This window comes from Sabethes cyaneus, chromosome 1, assembly GCF_943734655.1.
Source record: "Sabethes cyaneus chromosome 1, idSabCyanKW18_F2, whole genome shotgun sequence".
Lineage (NCBI taxonomy): Eukaryota > Metazoa > Arthropoda > Insecta > Diptera > Culicidae > Sabethes > Sabethes cyaneus.
The window spans coordinates 149,826,965-149,840,423 of record NC_071353.1 but is presented as its reverse complement, the minus strand read 5'-3'; the positions used below and the strand labels follow the sequence as shown (position 1 = coordinate 149,840,423).

At 41.9% G+C, this 13,459-nt stretch overlaps 3 protein-coding genes across 5 annotated transcripts; 2 read left to right on the top strand and 1 right to left on the bottom strand.

Annotated features, from left to right (window-relative positions):
• Nucleotides 1-9,324: 9,324 nt before the first annotated feature.
• On the top strand, nt 9,325-10,079 carry LOC128745370 (39S ribosomal protein L22, mitochondrial). The gene has a single exon (XM_053842429.1). The coding sequence runs from the start codon at nt 9,382-9,384 to the stop codon at nt 10,033-10,035; it is 654 nt and encodes a 217-aa protein (XP_053698404.1). The 5' UTR covers nt 9,325-9,381; the 3' UTR covers nt 10,036-10,079.
• A 241-nt stretch (nt 10,080-10,320) lies between these two features.
• LOC128734177 (COP9 signalosome complex subunit 5) lies at nt 10,321-11,575 on the top strand. Its single transcript, XM_053828228.1, has 3 exons — nt 10,321-10,375; nt 10,447-11,016; nt 11,076-11,575. Exons 2-3 carry the CDS (start codon nt 10,449-10,451, stop codon nt 11,513-11,515), a joined length of 1,008 nt encoding a protein of 335 aa, XP_053684203.1. The 5' UTR covers nt 10,321-10,375; nt 10,447-10,448; the 3' UTR covers nt 11,516-11,575.
• LOC128734156 (probable RNA 3'-terminal phosphate cyclase-like protein) lies at nt 11,548-12,905 on the bottom strand. Of its 3 annotated transcripts, none has more exons than XM_053828200.1 (2): nt 12,814-12,905; nt 11,548-12,755 (listed from the first exon to the last, which is right to left on the bottom strand). In XM_053828200.1, exon 2 carries the CDS (start codon nt 12,735-12,737, stop codon nt 11,577-11,579), a length of 1,161 nt encoding a protein of 386 aa, XP_053684175.1. In that variant the 5' UTR covers nt 12,738-12,755; nt 12,814-12,905; the 3' UTR covers nt 11,548-11,576. The 3 variants fall into 3 exon arrangements, with proteins under 3 accessions (XP_053684175.1, XP_053684183.1, XP_053684191.1); XM_053828208.1 differs by having other exon boundaries at nt 12,810-12,884; XM_053828216.1 differs by having other exon boundaries at nt 11,548-12,765; nt 12,814-12,836.
• Between the last annotated feature and the right edge of the window lie 554 nt (nt 12,906-13,459).

The following is a 13,459-nucleotide window of genomic DNA, read 5'->3' as shown; positions in this document are numbered from 1 at the left end:
CCGAGATTGGGAGCGAAACGACTGTAAACAAATCTGTCAAAACGGGTGTTTCGATGGTTTCGTTGCTGTTGTTCGATGTTGGTTTGCGAGGTTTGCAAACAACAGCTGATGCCAGTAAATTTGCAACACAAATTCAACCTTTCTGGAAAATGCGAGAAACTTAAATGCTGACCAACACAAGTTCATTCCAGTGATATTTAAATGCAAGTTAAACGGCATTAAAAATTAACGAAAATTTGTAAACTTTCTTGATCTTTCCATGTATCCTACAGTGAGAATTCAGGATTGAAAATATTTTAAGGTAAACCCTTGGGTAAACCTTCAGATCTGGCACACCTGCTATAGCCGAGCTCTGCGCCGTGCAAAGAACATCGCAATATCGCAAGCCGTAAAGCTGGAACACACTGACCGTCAGCGAACATCCACGGCAACGTATCGTAACGGAACGTCAGTGATTCGCTACAGTATAATCAATATTGCGCTCTTCGCACTCAATTGGACTGCACAGTTATAAAGTGCAACCTTTCAAAACTGTGATGAAAAGTGTGCTACTGATAATATCGCTAGTAATTTTATATCGATAATACCATCAAATTTTATCGTCACGGAAGAGTATCGAAAATTGGAGGGTTTAAAGTGATATCTTCTTCTTGGCTTGTTATTATTTTAACATTTTTGTTCTATTTCTTACGTATTTTTGCTTATACTGTCATATTATCGTTATTAATTATTAATGATAAGAAAACTTTATCAATAATCGTTATAGATTTTGATCGGCATTTCCCATCATTACAACTCTCCCATCTGAGCTGACATTTGATTTAGCAATGGCGCCAGTACCAGTTGTAGGAAAAGCAAATAGTATTTAATTTTTCATTTATTTCATATATGCTGCATATTTGTTAAAATTATGAATTATGCACGGAATTATGTATTTAGAAACTATTTTTATATTATTCGTAGCGTTGATAACAACTCTACTTAAGCATTAGAATTCAAATAGGAATCAACCAAGATTTATGGGTTTTTACCACGAAATTTTGGCAACTTTTCTCACCTACAAAATGTGTTACTGAACAAGTGTGCTCAAAATCCAACTTTCAATGCAAAGGGCAATATATGTAGAATGCCAGTGTCGCTGGTGTTTCATGGATATTTTGGTGGCAAACATGTTGCTGGTTCTAGAGTGACTATTGAGCTTGCTGACGTTTATCGTACGCACACATCGACGCGCGATTTGTTGTTGCTGTTGTTAGATTTTACATTGATTTTACACGTTTGTTTTTGTTTTCCCCCAGTTATACCCCGGTAAAAAAACATACGTTTGAGTGATAAACGATAAGTTTTTGTAGCCTTTTGCACTGGGCTTAGCAAGCTCTATATACAGAGTGGCGACAAGTCATCCCAAATGTATGCAATGCGATTTTTCCAAGGTTTTTTTTTCTCTTTCCTGCATACGCGTTGGATAGATCGTCTGCTCGATTGGAATGACACTGACAGATAATTATCATTCCAATTTTGACATTGTCGCCACTCTGTATACAGTCACTCTAACTGGTTCGTGTCTTGGATACGGGAACTACATTGTCAAATTGCCCAATCCAGCTTTTTACGAGCCATAATGGCGGACGGGTTCGTAATATTTGAGCAGCATTTTTGACATTTCCCTAATACATCGCACGTTTTCTTTCCGTACATTCCTTTAGTTTTACGGTGAACGCGCGGAAAGAAAACGTGCGATGTATTAGGGAAATGTCAAAAATGCTGTTCAAATATTACGAACACGTCCGCCATTATGGCTCGTAAAAAGCTGGATAGAAAATTTTCCTCCCGACGAAATACCCCAAAACGATCAAATCGGGTGATTTATCCTACGTGATTTACGGAAAAGCAGAAGCATTTTTATTGGGTTGCCTTTTTAGTTTGACAATCAGATTCCCGTTTCGAATCGATCACTCACACATATGCGCATACAGTGTAAATACGTAATTTTCAAATGTGTGAAGTTTACCACGAGCACTGCAGCGACACTGGCATTCTATATATATTGATTCAACTTTCGCTACTGAGCTTCCCAGATAACACAAAATCGTAATCCAGCTTTTTACGAGCCGTAATGGCGGATGTGTTCGTAATACAGCAAAGTTTCGTTAATTGGTGGTTCGGTAATTGGGCGGTTCGTTAATTGGGTGTTCGCTAATTGGGCTATGTGACAACTTGAATGTCAAAATTGTATGGAATTTTCGAGTTTAGAAATTTCTAACAACTGTCAGTCGGCCCAATTAGCGAATCAGCTGGAGTGCAGTCGTGGCCCAATTAACGAATTCAGGCTGTAAACGCCTGGGTCTATCATTTGCCTCGTACATGTTTTCTGTTATACAGCAAAGTTTCGTTAATTGGTGGTTCGTTAATTGGGCGGTTCGTTAATTGGGTGTTCGCTAATTGGGCTATTTGACAACTTGAATGTCAAAATTGTATGAAATTTTCGAGTTTAGAAATTTCTAACAACTGTCAGTCGGCCCAATTATCGAATCAGCTGGAGTGCAGTCGTGGCCCAATTAACGAATTCAGGCTGTATCAGGAAACTGTAATTCAGACATTGCTTCACGATTTTCATTTGATGCTGGATTATTTTCTTCTTGCATCACAGCGGGAAGTTTTTTTTTGCGGGACACAGTTTCGGTGCCGTACGGCATATCATGCCAACTGTTTGTACATTTCCTGTATCCTGTACGTTTCTACTGAACTGCACACCTCGGCTACTCTGAACAACAACTTTCGCACCGTCCCTTGCCAGAACGGTATCCAGCTTTTTACGAGCCATAATGGCGGACGTGTTCGTAATATTTGACCAGCATTTTTGACATTTCCCTAACATCGCACGTTTTCTTTCCGTACATTCCTTTAGTTTTACCGTGAACGCGCGGAAAGAAAACGTGCGATGTATTAGGGAAATGTCAAAAATGCCATTCAAATATTACAAACACGTCCTCCATTATTGTTCGTAAAAAGCTGGATATCTCAGTTACAATCGAGGTATTAAGCTTTTTACGAGCCATAATGGTGGGCGCGTTCGTAATATTTGAACAGCATTTTTTACATTTTCCTAATACATCGCACATTTTCTTTCCGTACATTCCTTTAGTTTTGCCGTGAACGCGCGGAAAGAAAACGTGCGATGTATTAGGGAAATGTCAAAAATGCCGTTCAAATATTACGAACACGTCCTCCATTATGGCTCGTAAAAAGCTGGATACAAACCAAATGGTTTACTGGGGTTTCCCATAAACATGAGAAGGTCCCTCTGTATCTCCATCCGACGAGCAACTCAAACGGCGTGATCCCGAGACGCGAGAGTGGTCGAACTCTGTTGTGCATATGCAAGTATTTTTCCAATGCTAATTTCCAGTTAATGTTGTCAAGTTTCGCAGCAGCAAAGGCTTCTTTCAATCCTTTATTTTGCCGCTCTACCGCATCGTTGAATTGCGCACTTAATGGGATCGATTTTCTAATTTTTACACCTCGGTTTTCCCAGGTTTTGACAAAGTGTTCACTTTGGAAAGGCGGTCCATTGTCACTGTGAATTACAAGAGGATAACCCCAGACTTCGAAAATTCTTCCTAGTGCTGCATTGACACAATCCACATCCGTGTTCTTCATCTCAATCACATGTAGATACATAGAGTAGGTATCTACGACAACCAAGAATTCTCCTGATCCGAAACCCTCGAATGAAGAAAAATCCGCCTGTAAAATTTCCCACGGACCTTCCGGTAATTCACAGTTTGTTAGTGGAATGGGTGGGTCTCTACGCGACAATCTAAAAAATATCTCACAGCCTTCTACAAAATTTGCAACTTGTTTGGCCATTCTGGGCCACCAGAAATAGTTTCTTAGGATTTTCTTCATGAAACTTATGCCCATATGTCCTTGATGTGCTGAACTAAGTGCTCTTTCTCTAAGAGCGTAGGGAAGGATAACTCGGTCTCTAGCGAAGAATAATGCTCCAAATACTCTCAGATTGTTTGATTTGATTCGAATCTCCTCAAAGATTTATCCCATGTGCCACTCTTTATTGATGCTCTTACTAATATCAACTCAGTATCCTTCTCGGCTGCTATCTCGATATCCTCCCATGTGATTTCCATGGTACCACTATGCAGAAAATATAATAAATGTTTTTCTTCAGAGTCATCGAACGGCCTAGGGGATTGGGATTCCTTCACTAATCGAGATAAGGCATCAGCGACATTAGCTTCTTCTGGAATGGTAGCAACTTTGAAGCAATCCAGCTTTTTACACGCCATAATGGCGGACGTGTTCGTAATATTTGAACAGCATTTTTGACATTTCCCCAAAACATCGCACGTTTTATTTCCGTACATTCCTTGAATTTTACCGTGAACGCACGGAAAGCAAACGTGCGATGTATCCAACTTTTTACGAGCCATAATGGCGGACGTGTTCGTAATATTTGATAGCATTTTTGACATTTCCCTAATACATCGCACGTTTTCTTTCCGCGCGTTCACGGTAAAACTAAAGGAATGTACGGAAAGAAAACGTGCGATGTATTGAGGAAATGTCAAAAATGCTGTTCAAATATTACGAACGCGTCCGCCATTATGGCTCGTAAAAAGCTGGATGGTTTTATGCATGTTGACGCTTGACCGAAAACATTTACTTAGAGCTGGAATATTTGTTGGCTGCTTTGGTACCTTCCGAGACGGCCAACTTCTTAACCACCAGCAACAAGCGAACAGAAGCGCGAGAGGTGATCGGTTAAAATTATTTTATAAGAAGCAAACAATTAGATCAATCTGTTGTTCCGTGTTCTGGAGGGCTCGGTCGGAGGCAACCGAGACAGACACTACACAATCTAATGTCGAATTTGTTTATTCAATCCGGATTGGAACTGGATGAACTTTTTGTGTTCATTTGCTCCTATCTGACAGATAAAATTCATCCAGTTTCATCCCGGATTGAATAAACAAATTCGGCATAAATTAAATAGAATTAAAATCAGTGAGTGAAAATTCCTTAAATCTTCGTGAACATATGTTTCGTTCTTAGAAGAACGGTTTTTCGACGTGACATGTTGGAAATTTAAACCTTCTTTTCTGTCTTCTTGGGCAGCAACAAAACAGGGATGTTCGTAAAGACACTTCTCTGAGCAGTGGTGACACCGGACAGCAATTTGTTCAACTCGTCTTTGTTGCGGATGGCCAGCTGCAAGGGACGATAATTCTGATCGTTTCGTTGTCGCGAGCAGCATATTTCCTGCCAATTCCAGAAATTCAGCAGCCAGATATTCCTTCACGGCAGCGAAACGAGTGCTCCAGCTCCAACACCTCGCTTGGTGAATTTGCATATCTTCGTTGCCTTATCCGTGGGAAGCAGCAACAGCTGAAGCTCAACAATTTTCGATCGGATTCTATCCAGCTTTTTACGAGCCATAATGGCGGACGTGCCCAGATAACACAAAATCGTAATAGAAAGTTCACATTAAATCGTTTTCATGTCAATTTCACATTGGAATTGTATAATGATTAGAGTATGTTAAACCGAAGTGAACAATAAATTGTTTTGCAGTCGTGCGTATCTTCATATACAATTCATGACTGTGAATTATAAAGCAGGATAGACAATTGCAATATTTGATTACACCTTAATCATATATTCAGGAGTATTTAGTTGCGTCACAGAGAACAGACATCCAGGCTAGAACAAATTTATCGCGATTTTCTGTGTAAATTTTTCTATTTTTTGTGTGTATTTTTTTTTTGTTTTGCGTGTAAAATTCGAGCAATTTTCAGCGCCGCCTAGTCCATGAATCGCCACACTAAAATGGATAATCTGGCAACCGCGTATTCTCGTTGACGTTGCTACTGACACTTACGCCGGCTTTGTGCTAGGAAAAGAGAGAGAGCAATATTTTCGATTGTGTTTTACCAGTATTTTGATAAGTCATAATGGAATTTCCTATAAGTGCGAGAAGACTTGGAAATCTTTTTTTATATCCATCAACACAAATGTGAATGCAAGTGGCGCCGCTGACTAACGAATCGCCAAAACTACCGAAATCGAGTAGTTATTTGAACGTGAATGAAGAACGGCCGTTACAAAAATTTACACAGGTTGAGCACCCTAGCTTGGATGTCAGTTCGTCAGTGGTTGCGTGTTATAAAAACTGCACAAAATAGAATTACAAATAGTTGTCAAAATTTTCGCACGTATCCAGCTTTTTACGAGCCATAATGGCGGACGTGTTCGTAATATTTGAACAGCATTTTTGACATTTCCCTAATACATCGCACGTTTTCTTTCCGCGCGTTCACGGTAAAACTAAAGGAATGTACGGAAAGAAAACGTGCGATGTATTAGGAACATGTCAAAAATGCTGTTCAAATATAACGAACACGTCCGCCATTATGGCTTGTAAAAAGCTGGATATCGCCTCCACTTTGGTACATATATGTTCTTATATGGCGTGAAATATAACTTTCATTCAGATATGATTTCGTATACCTCAGTTGCAATCGAAATATACAAACCAAATGGTTTACTGGGTGTTCGTAATATTTAAACACCATTTTTGACATTTCGCTAATACATCGCACGCTTTCTTTCCGTACATTCCTTTAGTTTTACCGTGAACGCGCGGAAAGAAAACGTGCGATGTATTAGGGAAATGTCAAAAATGCTGTGCAAATATTACGAACACGTCCGCCATTATGGCTCGTAAAAAGCTGGATTAGGGAAATGTCAAAAATACTGTTCAAATATTACGAACCCGTCGGCCATTATGGCTCTTAAAAAGCTGGATGGTTTTATGCATTTTTACGCTTGACCGAAAACATTTACTTGGAGCTGGAATATTTGTTGGCTTCTTTGATACCTTCCGAGACGGCCAACCTCTTAACCACCAGCAACAAGCGAACAGAAGTGCGAGAGGTGATCGGTTAAAATTATTTGATAAGAAGTAAACTATTAGATCAATCTGTTGTTCCATGTTCTGGAGGGCTCGGTCGGAGGCAACCGAGACAAACACTACACAATCTAAATTAAATAGAATTAAAATCAGTGACTGAAAATTCCTTAAATCTTCATGAACATATGTCTCGTTCTTAGAAGAACGGTTTTTCGACGTGATATGTTGGAAATTTAAATCTTTTCTGTCTTCTTGGGCAGCAACAAAACAGGGATGTTCGGAAAGACACTTCTCTGAGCAGTGGTGACACCGGACAGCAATTTGTTCAACTCTTCTTTGTTGCGGATGGCCAGCTGCAAGTGACGATAATTCTGATCGTTTCGTTGTCGCAAGCAGCATATTTCCTGCCAATTCCAGAACTTCAGCAGCCAGATATTCCTTCACGGCAGCGAAACGAGTGCTCCAGCTCCAACACCTCGCTTGGTGAATTTGCATGCCTTCGTTGCCTTATCCGTGGGAAGCAGCAACAGCTGAAGCTCAACAATTTTCGATCGGATTCTATAGGGCGTAAATTAAATACAATCATAAGGAAGCTTAACCCATAGCTTATATCGTATATATTTCTGTCATCCGTGCTAGGGAAGCACTGACGAGGGAAGGCAAAAATATGAAAATAATTCAATTTTTCAAAGATGTGCATTGAAAATCAATAGTTTTCTGTATTTTCAATCGATTTTCCGTTCAATTGGTGTAAATACAGTGTACCCCCGTTCGTTTGAACGATTCCTCATGCAAACTAACGGGGTTCGTTTTTAATTTGAACAACTAGCAACCCTAAATATGCTAAAACTTGTATGAACTGGCCGCCCTGCTCTTTGTTATTGTTTTGGTGGTTTGATTTAGTCTCGTTTCGTTGGTAGTTTCAAGCAGCGAATATGTTATGTCTCCGATCGGATTTCTATCGTAATCGTTGGGAAACGAAATGTGTAACTGATTAAACTAGGATTAAACACGCTAGATCAGTACAAACAAATCGTGTTTATGTGCATTGTCTGTGAAGGCAAATGATGCCCTGTTGAGAATGACATTTGAGCCATTTTTAATTTGCACATCGTGCAAACCAGCGGGGTTCAGATTAAAAAGTGTTCAGATTAAAAACGGTCAAACGAACGGGGGTTCACGGTATCTTAGAAATCTATCCAGCTTTTTACAAGCCATAATGGCGGACGGGTTCGTAATATTTGAACAGCATTTTTGACATATCTTTAATACATCGCACGTTTTCTTTCCCTACATTCCTTTAGTTTTACCGTGAACGCGTGGAAAGAAAACGTGCGATGTATTGGGAAAATGTCAAAAATGCTGTTCAAATATTACGAACATGTCCGCCATTATGGCTCGTAAAAAGCTGGATTGAAAATTGACTGAATTATCCAGCTTTTTACGCGCTATAATGGTGGCCGCTATAAATTGTGTTCGTAATATGCGGAGTCTTTTTGACAACTCTGCATACATCAAATCTGACACTCTTCTCTTGCAACACTACCGTGCTCTTTCTTTCGTTTACGTCAAAGAAGGAAAGCAAAACTGTGCGAAATGTAAACAAAACTATTGCCTTCCTTTTTTTGCGTAAACTAAAGAAAGAGCAACACTGCCTTTCAGGAGAAGAGTGCCCAGTTTTGATGTATGCAGAGTTGTCAAAAAGATTGTTCACATATTACGAACACAATTTATAGCGTCCGCCATTATAGCGCGTAAAAAGCTGGATAAGTCGAAGCGTAAAAACGCGTTTCTACTTCGATGATGTCATTTCCAACAACCAATCACGAAGCGAGAATTCTGGTAAAACATAGGTTCATTATTTTCAATTTCTCTTTAGTTCAACATCAAGAATCCATACTTTTCTTCATTTGGATCAATTCTTAGAATATTTTCCGATCGATTGGTGTAAGAATATTGAAAATCGATCGGAAAACCGCTGAGCTATTCGCTCAAAACCTATCATTTTTCGTGACGCTCACATTTTTCGATTTTTGGGAATGACACCCTATCTCAAAACTTGCCGTAAGACGCCGTTCGGACTTCTACTTCTGTTCTGTGATGTCCACCGTCTGTTTGGAAAATACTGGATGGAAACAAATTCAATTCGAAATTTTAAACTTCCACTTCTGTTTCTTTCTTTTTATGTGGCCTTTCGGAACTGGTTTGTGGTTTCGGATAATCTTTAAATTTTGATATCTGAACTGCGATGATTTTCTGTCATCGGTTTGCTTCAACATCGTGTTGTTCATCCAGAAACCAAATATATTCATTCTAATTCATCAGAAAACCAGAAAACGAATCGAAATCGAAATGAAACGTCAAAAGTAAACTTTTAATGCAAGTATGTAACAGTGCATTTTTCATACTTTTAATAAAAATTGGAAATATAATCAAAATCTAAAGATACAATGTCAATACTGTTACGAAGCTTTCGTAGTTTAACGATCCGCAGCAGCGCCCAGCTGCCGGCTGTCGCCGGTGCTGCGATTGCCAGCAATCAACTACACACCAGCAGTCCACTAGCAAAGAAATGGAACAGTCACAACACCGGTCCTCGCCGATGGTTGGAGTTTAACAAGGTAATCTACCCACCGCAAACCCCGGAGGAACCACCCCGACCAGCGTTCGTGTGCCACCAGAAGACGAACATCAAGTACAGCCCAAAGAAAATGTGGTACGTGGCCAGCTTCGTCCGTGGAATGTCGGTCGACGAAGCGCTGAAGCAACTTTCCTTCATCGACAAGAAAGGCGCCTCGGCCGTAAAGGAAACCATCCTGGAAGCGATAGACCTAGCCGTCCGGCGGCACAACGTCGAGTTCCGGTCGAACCTATGGGTTGCCGAATCGTTCTGCGGCAAGGGTCGCGTTTTCAAGGGCTTCCGGCGGCATGGCCGCGGTCGGTTCGGCGAGGTGGAGTACAAGCATTGTCACTATTTTGTACGGTTGGAGGAGGGTAGCCCACCGGAGCATTACTATGTTGGACGGGAGCCGCAGAGTGGCGAGCAGATGCTGGACCACTGGTTGGAGGGAATGCGAAAGCGGAAGGTTATCGGTTCGCTGTAGACAGGGGGTTTAGTTGAGAACAATAAATGGCTTTTGGTAGTGAAATCTGGAATTGCTGTTTCATTTTTTTTGAAGATATTCCGAGTCTTGGCGAGATGGATCAACTATGGTCTCAGCCCTGTCCGTCAAAGACAAAACATCAAAAAAAAAAAAATATTCCGAGTCAAAGAGTCTGCCAAACCAAAATTCATCGAATTCATCTGATTTAATTTGATTCATTATTCTGCATGAACATTTGGCACCACTGTAGTAATGAACCTAATGAACCAATCCAGTTGTCAAATTTTTGTTTAAGGACTTTGACTTTATCTAAGCGGAAAAGTTTATCAGCTTCTAGCAGGTATTTATATCGAACAAAGAGATTTTCTCCCCTTAGTTCGTTCGTAATTTATCGGATAACGCTTGCCGCAGAAATGGCCGATTCGGATTTGGCCCGCAAAAACTGGGAGCTGGAGAACAGCATCGAAACCCTGCCGCCGAGCGATGAAATTTTCCGCTACGATTCCGAGCAGCAGCAGCGCATCCTGGCGGCTCGGCCATGGGAAAAGGATCCGCACTTTTTCAAGGATATCAAGATTTCGGCACTGGCCCTGCTGAAGATGGTGATGCATGCCCGTTCGGGTGGTGCCCTGGAAGTGATGGGCCTGCTGCTGGGTAAGGTCGAAGAGGACACAATGGTCGTGATGGATGCGTTTGCCCTGCCGGTCGAAGGAACCGAAACGCGCGTGAATGCTCAATCGCAGGCCTACGAGTACATGACGGCCTACATGGAGTCGGCCAAGGAGGTTGGCCGGTGCGAGAATGCCATCGGTTGGTATCACAGCCATCCGGGGTACGGTTGCTGGTTGTCCGGAATTGACGTTAACACGCAGATGCTTAATCAAAACTATCAGGAACCGTTTGTGGCTATTGTTGTCGATCCGGTTAGAACCGTGTCCGCTGGGAAGGTGTGTTTGGGTGCGTTCCGCACCTATCCGAAGGGTAAATTGCATATTGACAGTTTTAAAGAAAATTTAGATCCAATATTGCATGAATTTTAGGTTACAAACCACCGAACGAGGAACCGTCCGAGTATCAAACGATTCCGTTGAACAAAATCGAAGATTTTGGTGTCCACTGCAAGCAGTACTATCAGCTGGACGTGTCCTACTTTAAGTCGGCACTCGATCGGAAGCTGTTAGACTCCTTATGGAACAAGTATTGGGTTAATACTCTTGGAAGCTCGGGATTGCTGAGCAATGCCGATTATACGACCGGACAAATATTGGATCTTTCGGAGAAGTTGGAGCTAAGTGAGGCCAGTCTCGGACGCGGTCCGTTTGTGGTCACAGGGAATGACGTAAACGAGAAACGCACCGAAGACAAACTATCGAAGGCTACTCGTGACTGCAGCCGAGCATCGATCGAACTGTTGCACGGACTGATGGCTCAGATTGCCAAGGATAAGCTGTTCAACATGGTTAATCTTAAAAATAAGTAAGTCTCTCACAATAGATTGGCAAAAACATTCGCTAAATTTTGGAAAATTTATTAAAAACCTCTCACGTCACTTTCTTACTGTAATTACTGTATCCGATCCCGACGCAAGTCAGCATAACCTTATTCGAACCGGCCATTTCATCATCATCGTCATCGTCGTTCTCGTTTTCCCCGGAAGCATTCTCCAACTTGAATGTAATTCCGAAAAATTCCCGCAAATGCTGCAGGAAGTATATCGTGTACTGTGACAGTGGTCCAACCAGAAACTTCGAAACATCCTTCTGCCCGAGCGCCATAAACAGTGCCGCCATCCACTGGAAGGTGGAGTCCACGCAACCACCTCGATACACCTCATCCAGCAGCCGCATGGCTGCATCCCTGCCAAGATCCTCCGGCACCGTTGGGTTTCCACCCGCTTGCATCGTTTTCGAAACAACCTCGGCCGAAAATTTAGTCCCATCGGTCGTCTCCGCTACCAAATTAACTCCAAACCCGGGACTATTACCGGACCGCTTGCCCTTATGTTGATCCGTATTAATATAAACATCTGGCAAAAAATTCAACATCACTCCCTTCGCCGATTCAACCGCTCGATTTGCCATCGCCGGCGAAACCTTACAGCAGTAGGCCATGCCACGAATCCTCTTCACCATCGTTTGCTTCGTACACTGGATTGCCTTCAGGGTTTTCTTCACCGGACAGGTGAAGCCAACCTCACCGCCACCGGCGGGCATCAGCCCGCGCTTCCTCACCACCAAACTCAACCCCTCATCATCAATCAAAAAACGCTTCAGCGTGGCAAACGCGGACGCCTTAATATGATCCACCGATGGGCTCTCGACGCTGTTGGTCACCCCGGTTAGTGTCACATCCAGTGGTAACTTACAAAACGGTCCCAACGCCACCAGCACATCCAGATAGTATCCAATCCCTCGCTCGACACAGCACTCGTGCTGAATTTCACCACCGTGCAACAATCCCGGTTGATAACTAACCGAAGTTCCATCCTGTTCGATTCGAATTCGTGTTCCATTCGTTATCCGGTCCAGCAGCTTTAGCAGATTACTTTCGTACTCACGCAGGCCAGGACCTTCCTCGTCCAGCACGCGAATGTCACGAATCGTGATTGGCTTTCCGCTGAGCGTGGACAGTATTAGGCGTTGTTTGAAAAAATTACTGCCCCGATAGATGAGGAAACTTCCTTCTTTGCCGGTGCAAGTCATTGTTGCCGGTTGATGAACCTGGTAATTTCTGAATGTTAATGTGATTTCTAGCGACGTATTTTTGTTACGTACTTACCGATTTTTACCTAAATCGTTCCGGTTCTTTACAATCACCTTTTTACTACCGATACCGCTGATACCGTATAGTTTTCTACCTTTTTCTAAACACTGCACACGTGCATGCTGTTTTGTTTACGTCGTTGTTTTGACAGTTTAAGTGTTCATTCTTCTTCATTCATATCGTTTTCGGTTCATTTACACTGGATGACAAATTTAAAAAAATCTGCTTCAATGTTTCAGCGTCTGAACCAGGGGGGATCTATCGGTAAGGAATTGTGAAACTCACATGTAAAGGGGCAGGCAGGTGACCATAATTTTTAATGCCGCTCTTGCTACTTTTTTTCTTACCAATTTGCTGCTCTTGCCTGTATATGTAGTTTTCGAAAAGTTTCTTAGTTTGTTTTATTTACGCTAAAAAGCAAATAAATGCATTATCGGGATCAAAATAATACAAACGACAATTGCGCTGCGTGTTTGGGTTTGAGTTTCTGTCAACTGCAGCAGACAAAAATAGAGCTGCGAGTCCCTTGGCTCGAAATCAATCACACGCCGTTTGGTCCATGATAGTACAAACGTCATGGACCAAACACCATCTGCGGTAACGCACACATGTATGGAATGTGACAGCAATAGATCCCCCCTGGTCTGAACAGGCCGTAGGC